This window comes from Somniosus microcephalus, chromosome 14, assembly GCF_052327205.1.
Source record: "Somniosus microcephalus isolate GS21.2 chromosome 14, FLI_Smic_1.0, whole genome shotgun sequence".
NCBI lineage: Eukaryota > Metazoa > Chordata > Chondrichthyes > Squaliformes > Somniosidae > Somniosus > Somniosus microcephalus.
Window position 1 is genome coordinate 49,233,739 of NC_141000.1, and position 21,094 is coordinate 49,254,832.

Below are 21,094 nucleotides of genomic sequence, written 5' to 3' on the forward strand. Positions count from 1 at the left end.
TTGGAACGTCGATTTCATTACCAGGTGTATCAGATCGTGGTGTGGAGTTGACGTTTTCCAGTGACTCTAGAATCTGGTCAGCATGGCGTCTTACAATGCTCTCCACAACGTCCACGGTATACATGAGAGGTCCTTGTCGTGTACAAATCGTTCCTGGCTGCCATTTCTCAGTGCGGTAGTCCCGGGCCAAAACTGGTTGACCTATCTTAAAACTCCTGGTCGGCCTTTCATTCATATTCTGAAACTGCCTGTTCTCCACATCTCTTCGGACGTTTGGCTTAACCAAATCCAAGCGGCATCATAGTCTTCGATTGAAGAACATCATGGCTGGAGTTTGGTTGGTAACCGCATGTGTCGCATTCCGGTAGGCAAACAAGAAGTTGTCCACCTTGTGTTGTAGGGGTATATCTTCATTACACATTGCCTTGATAGCCTTCTTGAATGTTTGGACAAACCTCTCGGCCAATCCATTAGTGGCTGGATGATATGGGGCAGATGTGTAATGCTTAACACCATTGTTCTTTAAGAACCTCCGGAACTCTTCAGACACAAACTGTGGTCCATTGTCAGAGCAAATCTGTTCATGCAGCCCATTCCTGGCGAATATGGTTCGTAAAACTGCGATAGTTTTTTCCGTGGTGGTTGAGGACATTTTTATTACCTCTGGCCACTTTGAATGTGCATCCACCGCAATTAAAAACATCGAGTCCATGAAGGGACCAGCAAAATCAATGTGCACCCTTTGCCATGGAGATGAGGGCCACTCCCATGGATGCAGAGGAGCTTGTGGTGGGGCGTTTTGGACCTTCTGGCATCCTGCACAGCTCTTGGTCATCTCTTCGATTTCTCTATCGATTCCCGGCCGCCACACAAACACTCTGGCTAAGCTCTTCATTTTTACCCCACCCAGATGACCCTCATGAAGATCATTGAGCACTCTATCCGTCAACTTAGGTGGAATTACTACTCTGGATCCACACATCAAGGTTCCTCTGCACACTGACAGCTGTTCTCTTCTTGGCGAAAATGCTGGCAGCAGTGGTTCGCCATGTGCTGGCCATCCCTTCACCGTTAAATCATAGACCCGTGATAGTGTCGGGTCATTCCGTGTTTCCTTTTCTATGTTTGCATTCGTCACAGGGAGACATTCGACTATGGTCGAGTGGAATAACTCCATTGGATCCACTGCAAGGTCTTCTTCTTCCACCGTCGGCAACGGTAGACGTGACAATCCATCAGCATTTCCATGCTGTTTAGTTCCCCTGTACTCGATGTCATATTGGTGTGCCCCTAGGAAAAGGGACCATCTCTGCAGCCGTTGTGCTGTCATTATCGGTACGCCCTTCTGAGGGTTGAAAATGGAGACAAGAGGTTGATGATCGGTTAGTAGAGTAAATTTTTGACCGTGCAGATAGTGATTGAACTTCTTCACCCCCCACACTAGGCTGAGGGCCTCTCTGTCAATCTGGGCGTAGTTACGCTCAGCAGAAGTTAACGAGCGTGACGCAAAAGCTATCGGCCTCTCCAAACCATCAAGGAATTTATGTGACAGTACCGCCCCAATGCCGTAGGGAGACACATCGCACGCCAGCCTGATTGGCAGTGCTGGGTTGTAGTGAGCCAATACTTCCCTTGAAGTGATTAAGTCCTTACTCTTCTGAAAATCATCGTTCCATTTCCATGCTACCCCCGTTCGTAGCAGGGCGTTCAGTGGGTGCAGAATTGTCGACAAATTCAGCAAAAACTTATGATAGTACTTCACCAACCCGAGGAATGACCTCAGTTGCGACACATTTTCAGGTGCTGGGGCCTTAACAACCGCTTCAATTTTGTCAGGGGACTTATGTAACCCCTCTTCATCAATCACGTGGCCACAATACGATATCTGTTTCTTAAAAAATTCGCACTTGGGGCGGTTGGCTCGCAGCCCATGTTCCCGTAGTCTAGTGAGCACCTGTTCTAGGTTGTTAAGGTGTTCACTGTCATCTTCACCTGTTACAAGGATGTCATCCAAGTAACACTGAGTCCCCGGAATCCCTTGTAGGACTTGTTCCATCGCTCTTTGCCATATCGCCGGAGCCGATGCTACTCCGAATACCAATCGATGATACTGGTAAAGACCTTTGTGAGTGTTTATCGTGAGATACTTCCTAGAGGACTCTTCAACCTCCATCTGCAAATATGCTTGTGCTAGGTCAATTTTTGTAAAACGCTTCCCTCCAGACAGTGAGGCGAAGATGTCTTCTATCCTTGGAAGAGGATATTGTACTGTGTGAAGGACAGGGTTCACCGTCACCTTGAAATCCCCACAGATGCGAATCTTCCTTGGCTCTCCGGACTTATTGCTTAACGTTTTCTTCATGACAGGAACGAGGGGTGTCGCCCACTCGCTCCAGTCGACCTTAGACAACACGCCCACCTTCTCCAGATTCTCCAGCTCTGCCTCGATGGCTGGACGAATTGCATATGGTACCGGTCTCGCTTTAAAAAACTTGGGAACTGCATTCTCCTCTATTTTTAACGAGGCGGTTACGCCTTTAAGCGTGCCCAGTTCTTGTTGAAATACCTCTTTGGCGTTAGCTAAGATTGTTGACAATCGTCCAGGAGTGACGTCTTCATCTTTTTTACCGTCCACCGTCATTGCATGAATGGAATGCCAATCTAAGTTTATCTTCCTGATCCATTCCCGTCCCAATAACGGTGGTCCACCATTTGGCAGTATGTAGAGATACAATTTCCGTATTTTCTTGCCATTGTATTCGACAGGCACCCTTATTTTTCCTCTGGGGTATACTTTTTGCCCCGTATACGTCGTCAAGACGATGGATGTCTCTCTCAAGGGTATGTGTGAAAATAGCCGCTCATAGTCTCGTCGATTCATGATGGTTAGCGCTGATCCTGTATCCGATTCCATTTTAACTTGGGACCCTGCTATCGTGAGGGTGACCCAAATGGTTCGGTGATCCTCTTTTGCGATTACATTGTGAAGTTTGAGACAGCTTAATCTCCTGTTCTCGGATTCACTATCGCTCATCTGGTCTTCGGAACTACTTTCCGTCATCTTTTGTACTTTCTTGTACGGTTCCTTAGTAGCCTTTTTGTTGTCGCTGGTTTTCTTCCCAGACCTACAAACTCGTGCAATGTGTCCAATCTTCCCGCATTGTCTGCATATTTTGTCTTTGGACCAGCAGTCCTTCTGGTCATGGTTAGTTCTGCCGCAGCGATAACATTTTGCAAATCCCCGTGTCATTTCGTGGGTGCCGTATTCCTGTGGTTTTTGTTGAATTTCTGCAGCTCCCCTGGCTGCTGCTTCATACGATACTGCCACGCTGAAAGCTTTATCTAGCGTCAGCTCTTTTTCTGCGAGTAACTTCTTCTGTGTTCCTTCACTCAGGAGTCCACAGACAAATTTGTCCCGTAGGGTATCTGCCAGTCCTGCTCCGAACTGGCAGTGCTTTGATAGCTTGCGTAGTTCCGTAAGATACTCAGCATTGCTCTCATCTTTGTGCTGAGTTCTCCTGTGGAATTTAAATCTTTCTGCTATCAACAGCGGTGCAGGGTTTAAGTGCTCCTGTAGAACAGCAACAATTTCGTTAAAACTCTTCGCCATCGGTTTGGCTGGAGTAATCAGATCCTGCAATAGGCCGTACGTTCTAGCGCCCATTACATTTAGCAATATTGATGCCTTTTTCCCCTCTGCTATTTCATTTGCCTCGAAATATACCTCGACTCTTTCCACGTACGTGGTCCAGTCCTCTAATGTATTATCAAAAGCAGTGATACAGCCAGTCTTCGGCATCTTGCAAATCTAAAATGGCGCCTCCCGCGCTTTGCCTTCTTCTCTGATTTAACAAAATGGCACCTCCCGCGCTTTTCCTTCTTCCCCGCTGTTGTTAGCGCTGCTTTCCACGGTTTCTTGCGCGTATTCTTTTTCTTTTATTATTTTCCCGTCGTGGAGCAGACTCTCTGGAACACTTCCCTCCCTCTTCTGAGGTCCGAACGCTGCCCAGCTTCGAAACACCGGCCGCGCCCTGTATGCTCCACCCTCTCTCTCTCTCCTTGCTTCCCGGCCCCGTTGCAGCCCAGGAAGGAACAGAGCACTACCTGCCACCAGCCCGATTAGCTGGGAAACCACGGACCGAGGAACCCAGCCTGGCTCTGGACAGTCTCTCCTGCAAGTTTTGAAATCGATGATTGACGGTCGACGCCCGTTTCTCGAGTTTCAATGGCTTATTTTTTTTAATTTTTTTATTCTTTCTTCTGGCTCCGACCTTCAACACGTCGTCGGAGCTGCTGCTGAGTTGCAGGTAAGTTCGTTTATAACTCGTCGCCAGTGTTAAGTCCGTGAATGATTGAGACACGGACTAGCAGGAAAGAAACAAACAAGTCTTTACTGGTGAAAGGCATAAACGAAACTAACCAACAGAGGCTCTCTAGCGCCTTTTATACAGGGGTGGTCACTGCTGGTACTGCAGTCTGAGACCAGTTATTCTCTTAAAGGTACATACACAACAAATTCCAGGGAATACAACCCTAGTTTGTGTAATCTTTCCTCGTAACTTAACCCTTGGACTCCAGGTATCATTCTGGTAAATCTACGCTGTGCTCCCTCCAAGGCCAATATATCCTTCCTAAGGTGTGGTGCCTTATTATCTTGGGTATCTGATTAAAATTTATTCTGCACTCTGTAGTGGAGTAGAAGGTGTGGAACTCTTCCTCTTATGTGGAGAGCTTGGAATATATAATGTACTTTATGAGGAATTATTCCACAATGTATAATTTATCACCAGCTGATTAGAATGGCCATGGTTTTTAAAAATTTTTTACATGTCCTTTTACTGTTATGCCATTTTTTCCTCCTCCCTCTTCTTCTTCTTTGGCAGTCCCTTGGAATCGAGGATGACTTGCTTCCACATTAAAAATGAGTTCGCAGGTGACTGATGAGTCCAATGTGGGACCTACAGTCTATGTCACAGGTGGGGCAGACAGTGGTTGAAGGGGCGGGTGGGTGGGGTGCCTGGATTGACGTGCGCTCCTTGCGCTGCCTGCGCTTGGCTTCCGCTTGCTCCCGGTGAAGAGACTCGAGGTGTTCAGCACCTTCCCAGATGCTTCTCCTCCACTTTGTGCGGTCTTGGGCCAGGGATTCCCAGGCGTCAGTGGGGATGTTGCACTTTTTCAAGGAGGCTTTGAGGGTGTCCTTGAAGTGTTTCCTCTGCCCAGCTGGGGCTCTCTTGCCGTGTCAGAGCTCCGAGTAGAGTGCTTGTTTTGGGAGTCTCATATCGGCCCTCTAGTTCAAAGTGGCACTCTTCTCCCACTTCTTTTCCAAACATTCAGTTCAAGCAGGCACAAATGGCACGCTTCTCCTTCCTTCTCCCCCAGTTTAAGCCAGTACTCTACTCTTCTCCCCTTCTCCTTCAGTTCAACATGACACTGTTCTCAGCCTGCCCCCTTAATTCAAGCTGGCACTCCCTGCCCCAACTTCAACCCCAACCCCACCATTTTCATGCTGGCACTCTTTCTTCTCGCTTCCAATTTTATGTTGACTCTCCTGTCCCCTTTTCTCTCCAATTTTACACTCACACTCTCCTGCCCTCATGCTGCTCCCATTCCTCCCTTTCAGCACCATTGCCAGTTCCTACCCCTGCTATTGCCCCATTTGGAGAATTACCAAACCCACATTGTGCAGTGTTGTTCAATTACCTACAGCAATAGCAGGAAGTAGCCACCAGTAGCGGGGCTGATGGGGAGGATGAGTTGGGATGCCACATGCCTGCTGCCTGGATAGCTCAAGTTTGCAGTTCTGTGTACTGTGCACAAACCTAACATACAGGTGTAGTCTACGGCTATAGTCCTTGCCAACACCGGAATAAGAAAGAAACAAATGGCTCTTGTGAGGCTACTGCAAGCAAAGACCTATGAATTTCAACATTTGATGGATCTTTCTCAATGCATCTAAAGATAAACTTCAGTCAAGAATGAGGAAGACCGTATTAAAGGTAGGTAGACTCAACTTCTGAACCACAGTCTTTTTAAACCTTACATTGATGCCATAGGCCATTCTTGTTGCTCCAGGGACAGGAATCTGGCAAAGTGTTTTCATTGTGGGCCTTACTCTGCAATAGCATCAGTCTTGATTGCTGTTTTTGGAAATTGCTGAATTTTTGAGGGAAAATGTGGAAACCAGAGCCAACCTACTGCCCTTTGCGTAGGTAGCAATTTCCTCATATGGCACTGTTTGCACCAGGGCTAAAGTACAGTGACAAATGTTTAGTCACATCTGACTTGCATTTACTTATCAAAATCTTGCTAAAAACTGCATCTACACTAGGTGGTGCTGTTGAATTCTCCTAAAAGTATAGCATGGATTATACAGCCTTCTGGACCCAAATCAATACCACAAATACTAATCTTATTCCCAAGGTCCTCATTCTGGTCTGATCCATTTAAATAATTTATAACCCATATTGTATTATATATGGCTGCACCCCCGCCCTAACTTGTTTTTCCACATACAGTTTTAAAGATAAACTGGTTATGAACATGTTTGGAATTGTGTTACATTAACTTTGTATTGCATTAGAATACAAATTGGTTGCATGCACTGTCAGAAATTTGAGTTTAAATTCTATACGGTAATGTGTAAGTGAATTAAGATGTTTTCTGCTGTTGGGCTACATTATAAGGGTCCATTCTAGGCAGGTTTATTTCTGTTTTACTTTTTGTGCTCTTCAATCATTGAACTCAACCGTAACCAACAATTTGAGAGATTTTTTTCTGTAGCTGAAAATGACTATTCAAAATTGAGTATTTTACAGCTAGAGATTTTTAAAACTTGGATTTTGAATTATTTCATGCTTTGTAATTGTTCAGTGCTTTAAAAAGAAGTAATGGGAGCCCCATGTTAAACTATATTCCTAATTAAATTGGAAAAAAAAGGAGGAATCAACCTTCATGATCTGGCCTAAAATGAGGCATGAGGAGAATGCAGGTGATGAGGTCTACCAGCACTTCATCGCCCGCCCAGGATTTCCCTCCCTAACCCCTGGTGGCACCAGCGCTGGCTCTCCTTCTAATTAATGGTGGAAGGAGGGTGTGGGACCTGTGCACTCAACAGATTTTCCTCCCACCCGCCTGTGTTATTGCCACTTCCGCGGGCCACTGTGGGGAAGGTGAGACCTGGTGGTAAGACTCGGAGTTGCCCCCATATAGCAGCATCCTCTCCCTCCATTCTAGTTCCAACACTTACTTGCCTCAGGTCCTGTTCTCAGCTGAGGCCTTCGGTGGGACATTTGGTTGGAAATGTGGGGCAACAGCACTTCTGTTTCTTCTGGTACTACAGCGGCATCCCCACTGCAGAACCGCCGGTATTCTCTTCCCTTGCACTGGCGGAATCCCGCTGGGAGTCCGCTGTATATACTTAATGAACCCCAAATCAGGAAAAAGGGGCAGGATTGGGGCAGATACGGAAGACTGGGTGGAATCTGGACCCAGCAGAACTCTGCCCCAAAAAGAATTTCCCCCTCTAGCACATGTCGACATGGTGGACAGTCAGCGATAGGATAGTACAAATTGTTAAATGAGTTGTTTGTGCAAATCTGACACTTAGTGACTTCAATAATTGGAGCAAATTGGATTTATGACCCTCATACAAATGGGTCAGCAGTTATCTGGGCTGCTTTTGCTGGAATAATTTACCTTGAGGTTTTTTTTAAGTTAAGCAAATCCGCGTATAGACTTCAAGAGTCAATTTCTGAGATTGGAACATAGTCTTCTTTGTTCAAGTAATTTTCAATCAGGTAGACATGAAAGACTGGAAGCCTGTGAAGGATGAAAACCACCACACTAGCTATAAACACAGGGTCTTCTGTTATAAGGGCAGTGAAAAGGTAAACTGCCATAGTGGGGATTAGCCCTCTTTTGGGAGGGTCAGTCTGGGGTTGTTAATGTAGGACTTTCCTATCTGAAATCTGTTCAAGCATTTGGTGCCTGTGATTTTGTATTTTTCTCCTCTAGAATGGTTGTTCACCTTCGGTTGATGAGTTAATTGTAGCAGCAGAGCCTCCACTAAGATCTAATTTCAGGAGTTCCAAGTGAGCAGCTGTATTCACAAGAAGCGCAGGTTGGAGGTAAAGACTATAATATTATAGCTTTGTTTCTCCAACCCGCACTCACTGCTGGGAGTGCTGAAGTAAATTTGTATTTCAACTTTTTAAATCTCGTTAAGGAGTTAGTGGTGCCCACTGAGGAGAAATCACCCTGAGCCGAAATCACCCTGAGCCACAATAAGAAAAACAGCCCATCATAATTATTCATTAGAAGAAAATTGCATTGCACTGCTGTTCCTTTCATTCCTTGACTTAATTTCTGCTCTCAATTTGTCAAAACTCAGCTCCCTTAACAATATTGGAGAAAGAGCAATGTCAAGCAAGTCGAGGTGAAGTTCGATTTATAGAACTGCTATGAAATGAAACCGTTCTCGACAGTAGAAATACAGACAGCCCAATTCATATCATCACTGGTGCATCATTCTCACAAAGCTCTCGTCTCCTCTCCTGAAGGCAGTGACTTATGCTGGGGTTCAGGTGTCGACAGTCCTTCAGTATCTTGACCAAGTCGCTGTTCTCTGTGTTAGAATTGTAGGCTATATTACTGTGAGGGTGCATCAAGAGCAAGAAAGCTGGTTGATTTTCTATCCTGATGGAACTGAGCCTAATTACGACTATTATTGGTGTAACGGGGGCAATTTTAACCCTGCCCGCCCGACCAGGCGGGAAGTTAAAATCACCCGTGGGGGCTTACCTGTCGCGGCCCCGCTCTCTTCCCGCAGGTTCTAGTTTTTAACCTGCTTTTCTGAGCAGGCAGGAAGGACACCTAATGATGTCATTAAGCCCCATCTGCTATTTTAACGGTGCAGGGAAGCAATCATGGCTTTCCCAAGAGGCCAGCCAAGTAGGAAGAGGAGTCAGGGCCAAATGATGCCAAAAAAGGTTAGCAGTTTTACTTTATTGGACTTTCCTTCTGGAGCCAGGAGGAGCAAGGATGCTCTGATTGTAAGGCCCTCCCGAACCCTCTCCTGGCGATCTACCGGAGTACCGGCAACCGTTCCTTCGGTCCCTGGCAGTGGCCTCCTGCCATCCGACATTCCGCTCCCACCCGCCAGTTCCCACCAGTTAAAGGGGGGAATCTGACGGAGCTGATGCAGATAAGGCCCGAGGGTTAAAATTTCCAGGGCCTCACGCTGCCAAGATCAGCACTGTTTTCCGTCCGCACGACTGCTGCCCCGAGTTAAAATTGGGTTAATGTTTTTAAAGATAGGTCAGATGTTTAATAAGTATTGAATTAAACAATGTGGCACGTAGTTTTAAGAAAACAAATTAACTCTGAATTGGCATTGAATGCACTTTCTTTATTGACTTAGGCAAAACACTTTGCTTCCCAATTACCTAATAATAACACATCATTTTCTCTCAGTACATATATAGGATTTATTTTTACAAATTATATTAATAAAAACAGACCACATATTTACAACAAATATGTAAAACATCACCCAAAATGTAATGGTTTGCACGCTAAGTGTCTAAATTATTTCAATAATAAGATTCTGGAGAAATGACCCATCTGCTGTTTATACTGAATAAACCCCATGATAGTGTATTGAGCAGCCCTGGGAACGATTTCAGCTCCATACCCTGCTCAGAAATGCTCTCAATTTAATTATTTAGGGTCATTTTCATAACCAGCAATGCATTCCTAGCACAAAGCTCTAATGACAGAAACCACTCTTGGGATACACTGCGCATGTTTTTTTGTAAATGTGGTCTATGGTCATTTCCAAGTGGATCTTTTCAATGGGGACTAGTTAAAAAGTGGGAGAATGTTATGGTCGTTAAGCTAACAAAGTGGTGCAGACGATGTTCTAATCCATTAGAGCCCTGGAATCACATTGGCATGATTTATATAAAGCAAATGTGCTTTGGGTTTACGTGGCTGGTTTATTCAGTTTTTTTCTGTCTGCAGCCGCTGGAACTCAGGTCACACTCTGCAACTGCTACCCAATCGATTCTAGCATGAACAATCATTGCACTCTTACTACAAGATTCTCACAAAAATAATTTGTCATTGATTGCCAGGAAAATCTACAGTCAGTACACAGTTATACAAATTTGTTCTCATTCTCTCTGAATAACTTATCAGGAAAAACACACGGCATCACACACAAAATCATTATCCGCAGAAGCAAGGAGAATTTGACTGAATGCTACAGTTTACTGGTAAAATAAATTATTTAGCAGGTAACAGAAAATGCACAGTAACCCGGCATCTGAGCGAGAAAGATGATCTAATATTTTAGGTGGGATCCTTCACCAAAACTCTGAGGGGTGTGAAAAATATGTGACAAAAACATCCTGTTTCACATCATAAAAAATTCAACATCATAAGGCAAATTCACCTGCAGTCCCAGTAAGGAACCCCATTCAAAGGGAGTGTAAATCAAAGATAGAGCTACAACACTGTAGTGCTGATTCTCCTTTGGACGTCTCCTTTGATTGTAACTACCCGCATGGAGCACAAGGCCAGCAAATCCAAACTGGTTTCTATTAACTGAAAGACTCAGAGTGAGATATGGTCTGCTTCACCTGGCAGATGATAAGGTTCCCATGCTATTAATCAGAAAGGACATAAAGCCATCCCCACCCACCAATCCATCTAAAGTACCTTGCTTTCCCCAAGTCTTCAGTGTAAATGAGTTATCCTAGTCTTAACGGAGGTTTATTGAATTAAGGGATAGCTTCAATTTCTGTTTGTGTATGAGGCAATAAGTGACTGATTTCTGTGTTTGTTAATGTTTTTGACCTCAACATTTAATCAAAGTATAGTGAAGGGGGGCCCTAAGAACTAGAAGTTCTTACTCTTGCACTATATTTTGGTGTTTGAAGTCGTGAGCTAATATCACCATACTTTGCAATCATTTGGCAGCTTTGTTTTTTTACAGTAATTGAGCAATGGAGAACTGCAGGTTTATAGTATTTCTTTTATCTCTGTTTCAGTTTATTAGGATCACATGTGTTCTGTTGCAGATTAGAATAGCAAAGCTACAGAGCTGGTTCTCTTGGCACAACAGAGCTCTCAAACCACAGAACTGCAAGAAAGATAAAAAAGAATCTTTATAAACATGTAAGTTTCGCTATTGCCAAGATGCTGCTGCCCGATATCTTAATCTCATCAGCATTAAAAATAGAATATGGGGAAGCGTTAAAAAAACAGCCATTGGGCTTAGGTAATATTGGACATTTTGCTACAAGAATTATTGTCAGTACAATTGTTAAATATTAATGAATCTCTTGTATCTTTGTCTATGAAAAATCAGGACATAGCAAATTTCCCATTGTGTTTAGTAGTGATGGTGTATGTATATGTATGGGGGGTCTGTAGGTTCTGAAGCTCCATCTAGCAGTAGAGGTGTGCAGCTGCAGGCATGACTGTGTGTCACAGAATGGTGATAGAGTCATAGAGTTATATACAGCACAGAAAGAGGCCCTTCAGCCCATCGTGTCCACGCCGGCCATCAAGCCCTGTCTATTCTAATCCCATTTTCCAGCACTTGGTCCGTAGCCTTGTATGCTATGGCGTTTCAAGTGCTCATCTAAATGCTTCTTGAATGTTGTGAGGGTTCCTGCCTCTACCACCCTTTCAGGCAGTGAGTTCCAGATTCCAACCACCCTCTGGGTGAAAAAGTTTTTCCTCAAATCCCCTCTAAACCTCCTGCCCCTTACCTTGAAACTATGCCCCCTGGTTATTGACCCCTCTACTAAGGGGAAAAGTTCCTTTCTATCTACCCTATCTATGCGCCTCATAATTTTGTATGCCCAAATATGGAGTGTAACACACACACATAGCAAATTTAATATATTAGAGATGAATATTGCTGTAATCATAAGAACCCATTCACTAAATTGTACACAAGTATACTGCAAATGCTGGAATGAAGGGTGTATCTGGTGTCTGCTGGAGGCAGGTTATAAGGGGCATTGCCTTGGAACATCCAGTGTGCCCACCCCTTGGCTGTGGGCAGCAGACCAGGCCGGTGAAGTATAGACAATTTTGTCAAAATCCAAACAAAAAAGGGGGAAAACTTGCCCAAATAGCTTTTAAAAAAACTATAGGAAAAAATGCATTTTATTTGAAGATTATTTAGGCATGAACTGTGTTACCAGCTGACATTCTATTTAATTGGGAGTTATTGTTGTAAGATTTTGTATGATCAGGAATGAAGCAACTTTATTGGCTAACCATTGACAAATATTGTAGAGTAAATTGTCAATCACGTGACTGTTGCAAATGATCACTGATTTCAGCCTATAGAAGTTATTCCTCATATTAATATATTGAACATCAAGTTCAAATGTACAACGGTTTCAAGCAATTAACCACTTTGTAAGGCCTCAAAGTTTCATACATGCCAACTGACTGTTTCATGGTGACAGTCAGTGTATCAGCATTTGCTAACAAAAACCAGCGCACTCTCTCCTCTACTCCTACCCGAGTCCGGATACAGGAGAGGGACAAAGTTGATGGCATTGAAGGGGAAATGTTTCATCAGGTTGGGAACAGGGATGGGAAAGATTAATTACGTGGCAATGAAGGGGCAGAATCAGAGAGCAGCACTTTAATATGGGGAGAGGGAAGGGGCTGTAGGGGGGAGCGGTGCTTTAGGATGGGGAGAGGGAAGGGGCAGTAGAGGGGAGCGGTGCTTTAGGATGGGGAGAGGGAAGGGGCAGTAGGGGGGAGCGGTGCTTTGTGGTGACAGAGGAAGGAAAATGTCAGCATTAACTAATGAGGAATGGGGAGTGAGGTGTCAGGGTGAAGTGCCAGCTTGAAATAAGAGATTGGAGGGGTGAACGAGTGCCAGGTTGAAGATGGTGGGGGAGAAGAATGCCATCTTGAATGGGGAGGGGAGAATGCCGAATACCAACTTGACCTGGTTTGGAGGGGGAGAATAATGCCAGGTTGTACGGACAGAGAGGAGAAGAAAGAAGAGTACTGAATTAAATTGAGAGGCGAGGGTGTCTGAGAGAGTGTGAGGGGTGTCTTTGGAGCAAGGGTGGGGGGTTGGCTGGAGTATATTTCTTAAAATGAACTAGTTTGCATAATTCTTAATATAAATATTGAATATTTTCCAGAGGAGCATGCTCTTGGATTCTGCTAGAAATGCGCCACCATATTTCTGCCTTCTGGTTTTCACGCACTTATGTTTTTTACCTCCAATACAAGAAGAAATGTTGAGTACAACGGCAGCTTAAATTACAAAGCCCATGTAATTACTTACTTTTACACATAATAGGTTTGTGATCAGGGCCATTCTTGTGTTGTCAGCTTTTTGGGGCCCGTGTTAGCTTTTTTGCTAGATTTCTAGTTGAGCATGTATGAAGCTTATCATTTTGTTACATAAAGACTATTAAGTGTCCAATTCTGATCAAGTCCAATCCTTCCACAAATTGCAAAAAAGAAAATTGCTTTAACTCAGTCACCAGGTATTCTTGCAAGATAAAGTCTATAATCAACAGATAGATTTCACTGAGTCCAGTCACTATTTTGAAATCTTCTAAAAACAAGATACTCAAATGAGGTATGCAGGGTCACTTTGTTTTGAAGAGAGGAGGCTGTTCGTGATCGAAGGAATTCTATATCGCGGGGACGCTGTAGTGTCTCACATCAGACGCAATTATCCTACCTTTCTATTCCCAGGCCATGATAATTTTACTGAAGTTTACAAATACACCTTTGTTCAACTTACTGTGAAGAAAGCAGAAAATGACAGTGAAACTATTGAGATGACCATGCAGTAACATCTACATTTCATTGAAACAGTTGGTCACTGCCACCAAAGTTGCACCAAGATTTCACCTGAATCTCTTCAGGGGTAAGGATACTCACTGGCCCAGAAATTCGGGTCGGGGGCTTCCCGCGGGTGCAAGCCCCCGACCTGCACTTACCTTGCACGCTGGCAGTTGAGCTCTGGGCTCCCGTGGAATTCCGCTCCGGACCTTGGCCCAGCTGCCGGCGCGCTGTGCTTGCGTGTCCCAGGGGCGTAGTTAGTGCGATGCGTCCCCTGGGATCACGTGAGCCATGGGCAGCCAATCGGAGGAGGGAAAAGCCCATTCATAAGATTGACAGGAAGACCTGTCTAAACTTATGAATACTCCGGCCCCAAAATAATAGTAAACTTTCAAATAAAATTTAAAAATCATCACACTTTTAAAATAAACTATAAATTACATTAAATAACTATTTTAAACAATAATTTAAATTTTTGAAAAAAATAATTTTATAAATCTTATTATGCATTAGATTGTTTACACCTGGCCCCTCACTATCTTCACAGCAGCTATTGTGTTTTTACATGTCTAAGTTGGGGTACTAGCTTCTTCTTCTTAGGCAGTCCCTCGGAACCCTGGATGACTTGTGGATTCCGCATTAAAAATGAGTTCTCAGGTGACTGATGAGTCCAATGCGGGACCTACAGGGCTTGATTTTGCCAGGCCCGAGGAGGCGGGATTGGAGGCGTGTGAGGTGTTAAAATTGCAAAAAATGGCAGGCGGCTCCGATCCTGCCTCCAGCCCACCTCTGAGCAATTTTCCCAGAATCGGGGTTTCAGACCCTGTTTCCATCCCGCCTCTAGGCCCTTAAGGCCCTTAACAACCAGTTAATTGCCTCTATAATCCCATTTTGAGAGGCCTTTCTGATTTTAACACATTTCCCCCATCCTGCACGTCTCCTCTGGAACACGCCAGTTAATCCCGGCGGCTTCACAAGTGGATTGCTTACTAACAGCTGCAGCTCCGCCATTAAAAAGGAGTTTTCACCAATGATCATTTGCAGGTGGCAGAACTTTGTTGTCTCGGGTCTGGGGGAACTTTTAGCAGGCATACTCATTGTTGTGGAAGTTTGGAGCCTGACACCCATCTCCAGTGTGACCTCCTGCGAAACCCCTCTCCCCACCCTGACTGAGCACTTCCTCAACTGAGGCATATACCAGAAGCATGGGAACCATTTATTTCCTTTCTTCCTGGACATCAGATTCGGACGAAGACCAGCCACAGCAGCAGCAGAACCATGAACAACAGCAGGAGCAACAACAGGAGCACCAAGCTGCTGCTCACCCACCTGAAGCTGCACAGGCCAGAAGGCGCCAGCGCGCGACCACATAGCTGCCCGGGATGCAAGGGATGCACTCATGTTGGCCAGATTTGCTTAGCCTGCACAAACAAACACTTTTACCTCGCACCTTCTTACCAGAGCATCAACAATGGACAAAAACCTGCGGATTCCTATCACTCTGACCACCATACTGACAATTGCAAGTCGCCCTAAGCCCTCAATGTGGCAATTCCATTTACGAGATGACACAGGCCACAACTTAAACAGTTTGCCATCAAATCTGTTTATCATCACATTACAAGGATGGCTTGTCAAAAAACAATACAACAGAACACCCAAGTGACTACTTGTGCTTTATCTTCCTCTTACGCGTGCTCCTACGTGGTGCTTCCTCTGTGGCTTCAGCAAATGTGGAGGCCCCTTGCTCATTTTTTTGCCACTACTGCCTCGACACCTTTGGCAGGCGTCCTCTGGGGTTGCAAGCCTGTGAGGGCTCGGCAACAGTCTGCTGCTCCTGCGGCTGTACAGTGGCTGAGACACCCATCTCAGTTGGGTGAGGACTCTGGTGGGGCTCTGACCGAGGGCTTTGCAGTGGCATGGTTGTGTGAGCGCTTGGAGAGGAGCCCCCACTTCCTTGTTGTCTGCCACCAGCATCCCTCTCATGGGTCAGCCCCACTTCAGAGCTGGCAAGTGGCTTAACAGCACTTTGCTGCACTTCAGGGGGGCCATGCGGACCCGTTTCTGCACTGGATGTCCTACTCCAGAGGACTTCCATGAAGGTCTGGTTTCTATGCTCAATAGCTGACCATCGCTCCTCAGGAGATGTCAGTCTATTCTGAACAATGACCATATTTTCAAGACTCTGGCGACTTAGCTCCTCCATGGCCGTAGCCATCCTCTCCTCTACCGTAGCCATCCTTTCCACGGAGGTTGCCATCCTTTCCGTGGTGATGCGTTCATGCGCCAATGCCTCCACAAAGGCTCTGCTCATGTTTGCAATGGACTCCTCCACACTCGCAGCGACCCTGGAGACAAAACCTGACAGAGACTCCTGCACCTGTTCCTGGAGTTCCAGCACCGCTCTCCTTCTGGATGGACCCGGAGGCACAGGGTCGACATGAAGCTGAGCCGAGTTGGGAGAGTCCTGCGCCCTCCGACGAGGACTCCCCACTGCTGTCCCTGTCTCCACCATCTGCTGATGCTCACTTGTGATCTGTGATACACCAGATGACAACACTACTGTATCTCGCGAAGGTCCCACCGAGGTGTGAGTGTCTGCGCTGGTGCTGGGTGCACTGAATTCTGCTGACGCTGCGCCCGCAGAGGTTGCAGCTTCCTCTGAGGAGTCTTGAGGCTCAGGCTGTTCCTCCTGGACAGTGGGGACGGGGGCTGTCGATGGTCCTGTGGGGGAGTAAAGGAAAGAGTTAGAGATGTAAGGTAAAGGTTGCATGCACATTGAATTGTGCAGATGATCATAAGTCAATCTGTTAGAGCATCAGAATCATTATCAGTGACTCATGCAATGTCAATGAGAGAGATGCCAAACAATTTTGTTACCAGCTTGCTGTGATGCGCCCGTCTGTCCGTCCCCCATTTGCGAATCTTCCTCGACACCGGCGATTTCCAGGGCTGCTTCCTCCGAGGTGGTGAGCTGGGCTACTGAGGGTGGCCCTCCTCCTGTCCTCGCTCCTTCCCTCTTATTGTGGGCTCTCTTTTCCTGCAATGAGGGACACAAGTGGAGTTTGAGTGAGAATGAAGGAGTGAGTGTAGAGAATCCATAGCATAGATGCTTAGGAGACAAAGGGCCCTCCCTGTGTGTTGTAAGTTGTTGTCATTGCATCACAGTGATGGGAGTGTGAGGGCTGCATGGTCGAATAGTTAATGAATGTGACCATAGAGAGAGAGAGGGAATGGGTAAGGGTGCAGGGATGTAAGTGTCAAGTGCGATGTGGAGGAAGAGGTTGGCAAAGCAGAGTGCTGATGAGGAGAGGCGATGGGGATCAGATTGAGGGTGATGGGAAAGTCATACTCACTTTTCCTGTGCGGTGAAAGTCTTGAAACCTCTTCCTGCACTGCAGCCAGGTTCTGCGGCACACAAAGATTGAGTTGACCTCCTGGGCCACTTGCAACCACACAGCTTTAGTTTGCTGAGGAGGCTTTTTTCTCCCTGAGGAAGGGAAGAGCACCTCCTTATTTGATGTTGCTCCCTCCACCAGAGCTTGGAGGGAGGCCTCATCGAACCTTGGAGCACACTTTGGCCTACTGCTGGACATAGTTGCTGAATGAAGCGATCACAAAAATGGGCATAAAGTTTAAAGGCTCCAGAAGAAGCAAGGCTGCTTGCAGGCCTTAAATCCAGCAGCATTGATGACGTCAGCGGAGGCTCCTTTCTGTATGAAAAGGCTCATTGGGCCAGGGGTTTCCACACACTGGAAATCAAGTGCCCAATTAGGGCAAAATCGCACTTTTTTCCCACTTCACATCAGAGTTGGGGTCCTGATGCGAATACCAGCTGACACGCCCCAGCCTGCCCCCAATGGCAAAATCGAGCCCACTGTCTCTGTCATAGGTGGGGCAGACGGTGGTTGAAGGTGCGGGTGGGTGGGCTGCTTGGGTTGACGTACGCTCTTTGCACTGCTTGCGTTTGGCTTCCGCTTGCTCCCGGCAAACAGACTCGAGGTGTTCGGCGCCTTCCCGGATGCTTCTCCTCCACTTTGTGTGGTCTTAGGCCAGGGATTCCCAGGTGTCGGTGGGGATGTTGCACTTTTTCAAGGAGGCTTTGAGGGTGTCCTTGAAGTGTTTCCTCTGCCCACCTGGGACTCTCTTGCCGTGTCGGAGCTCCAAGTAGAGCGCTTGTTTTGGGAGTCTCGTATCGGGCATGCAGACGATGTGACCCATACATCGGAGCTGATCGAACGTGGTCAAAGCTTCGATGCTGGGGATGTTGGCCTGAGCGAGAACACTGACGTTGGAGCGCCTATCCTGCCAATGGATTTGCAGGATCTTGTGGAGGCAGCGTTGGTGGTACCTCTCCAGTGCTTTGAGGTGCCTGCTGTACATGGTCCATGTCTCTGAGGCATACAGGAGGGCGGGTATCACTACTGCTCTGTAGACCATGAGCTTGGTGCCGGGTTTGAGGTCCTGGTCTTCAATCATTCTCTTCCTCAGGCGACCGAAGGCTGCAGTGGCACACTGAAGGTGGTGTTGGACTTCGTCATCAACGTCTGCCATTGTTGACAGTAGGCTGCCGAGGTATGGAAAGTGGTCCACGTTGTCCAAGGCCTTGTCGTGGATTTTGATAATCGGAGGCAGGTTGGTAGAGGACCTTTGTCTTACGGATGTTTAGTGTAAGACCCATGCTCTTGTATGCTTCAGTGAAGCATCAGTGAAATTGTACACGTTCAGTGAAAGATCTGGGCTCAAGTCATGCAGATGTCCGTTTCAATCAAGGTTACACTTGCACTTCATGTCTTCTCCCATTAATCTATGCTAACTTTGATGACAGCAGAGAGCCTGCATTGCTCCTGGGAGCCTGATACTCGCTAACCAGAGAAAGCTACAGGACAACTGCTGGGCTCCTACCTGCAACACGATGAGAGGACCCGTTCAAAACACTGCTCAAATTCTATTTTACCCCACATAAACCTGACCGTATATATGTATGTCTGAGAAACCATGACCAAAAAAGTTCACCCTTCAGAGGTGGTACAACCAGCCACCCTTCTGAGCAACTTTGGCAAAAGTTGTATATAGAATTGTGGAAACAGCATGAGGTACGGTCCCTATTCTATGCGTTTGCAATACCCCTGGTCCTCAATTCTTGTGGCCACCATCAGCACCTCAGTACTTGATGGCAATGAAATGTGCCAAATGATGTATGAATCTCATGTATTTATCAGCCTCTAACATATAATGCAACCTGTAATGTACTAGAAACCAACAAAATATGTAAGCCTTGCTGCATTCGATCAAAAAACTATACTCACACAACGTCAAAGTAATATAAAACTAATATGACATCAATTCAAATGAATAAACTGCTACTAACTGTTCTAGAATATATGCAATGACAGTGGTGATATTCTGTCTGTACTGGGTCTATAAATAGAGTTATACAGCACAGTAAGAGGCCCTTTGGCCCATCGTGTCCGCTCCGGCCATCAAACCTTGTCTATTCTAATCCCATTTTCCAGCACTTGGTCCGTAGCCTTGTATGCTATGGCGTTTCAAGTGCTCATCTAAATGCTTCTTGAATGTTGTGAGGGTTCCTGCCTCTACCACCCTTTCAGGCAGTGAGTTCCAGATTCCAACCACCCTCTGGGTGAAAAAGTTTTTCCTCAAATCCCCTCTAAACCTCCTGCCCCTTACCTTGAAACTATGCCACCTGGTTATTGATCCCTCTACTAAGGGGAAAAGTTCCTTTCTATCTACCCTATCTATGCCCCTCATAATTTTGTACACCTCAAACAGGTCCCCCCTCAGCCTTCTCTGCTCTAAGGAAAACAACCACAGCCTGTCCAGTCTCTCTTCATAGCTGAAGCGCTCCAGCCCAGGTAACATCCCGGTGAATCTCCTCTGCACCCTCTCCAATGCAATCACATCCTCGAAGGTAGTAATCTCTGGATTACTACCAGTGCCACGTGCTAGTAAGAGTACAGAGAACAGGATAGTTAGGCTAAATACGTGGCTTGAGCAGTGGTGTAAGAGGGAGGGTTTTAAATTTTTGAGGCATTGGAACCAGTTTTGTGGTAGGTGTGACCTATACAAAAGGGACGGTCTACACCTGTGCAGAGATGGAACTGATGTTCTCGGGGTAATTTTTGATAAAGCAGTTCGGGAGCATTTAAACTAGTATGGCAGGGGGCTAGAAACCTATGTAGTGAAATAGAGGAAAGTGAAAGGCAGACAGAAATAAATGATAAAAGGGTGAGGAACAAAAAACAAAGGGCCAAACTAATTCATAAAAAATGTGAGCATAAAAAAAGCCTGAGGGTTTTATACCTTAATGCGAGAAGCATCAGGAACAAGGTAGATGAATTAGCTGTGGAAATAGAGGTTAATAATTATGATCTAATTGGGATTACGGAAACATGGTTGCAGGGTGAGCAGGGCTGGGAGCTTAACATACAGGGGTATTCAGTATTTAGGAAGGATCGACAAAAAAGAAAGGGAGGAGGGGTAGCATTGCTAGTAAAAGAGGGGATAAATGCAATTGAAAGGAAGGATATTAACTCAGTTAATACAGAATCTATATGGGTGGAGCTAAGAAATAGCGAGGGGCGAAAAACATTAATAGGAGTGGTATATAGGCCTCCAAATAGTAAAATAGAGGTTAGGGAGGGCATCACGAGGGAAATTAGAGAAGCGTGCAATAAGAGCACAGCTGTCATCATAGGTGACTTTAACTTACATATAGATTGGACTAGCCTAATCAGTAAAAATAATGAGGAGGAGGAATTCCTTGAGTGTTTGAGGGATGGTTATCTGGATCAATATGTCGAGGAACCAACTCGGGAACAGGCTATATTGGACTGGGTACTGTGCAATGAGAAGGGACTAATCAGTAATCTTGTTGTACGGGGACCCTTGGGTCAGAGCGATCATAACATGATCGATTTCTCACTCGAAATGGAGAGCGAAGAAATTGACTCAGAGACTAAGGTCCTGAATTTAAACAAGGGGAATTATGATGCCATGAGACGGGAACTGAGTAGGTCTGAGTGGACAACGTTCCTGGGAGGACTGGAGGTAGATAAACAATGGCAAACATTTAAAGATAGAATGACAAAATTGCAAAAATTGTTTATACCAATCTGGCATAAAAGGAAATCTAAAAAGGTGACTCAACCGTGGATAACAGGGGAAATTAGAGACAGCATAAAATCCAAAGATAGGGCGTATAAAATAGCCAAAAAAAGCGCCAGAGCGGAAG

General features: G+C 45.7%; 1 protein-coding gene across 3 annotated transcripts in view; it reads right to left on the minus strand.

Annotated features, from left to right (window-relative positions):
- Positions 1-9,379: 9,379 nt before the first annotated feature.
- LOC147107483 (uncharacterized) overlaps positions 9,380-21,094 on the minus strand; it is a 106,151-nt gene continuing 94,436 nt past the window's right edge. For all 3 annotated transcript variants that reach the window (XR_015080811.1, XM_086006551.1, XM_086006552.1), the window contains one exon: positions 9,380-13,797. Coding sequence is in view for 2 of the 3 variants with exons in the window: in XM_086006551.1 (XP_085862677.1) it covers positions 13,740-13,797 (58 nt within the window). In the remaining variant the exon portion in view is untranslated. The remainder of the gene's footprint in view (positions 13,798-21,094) is intronic.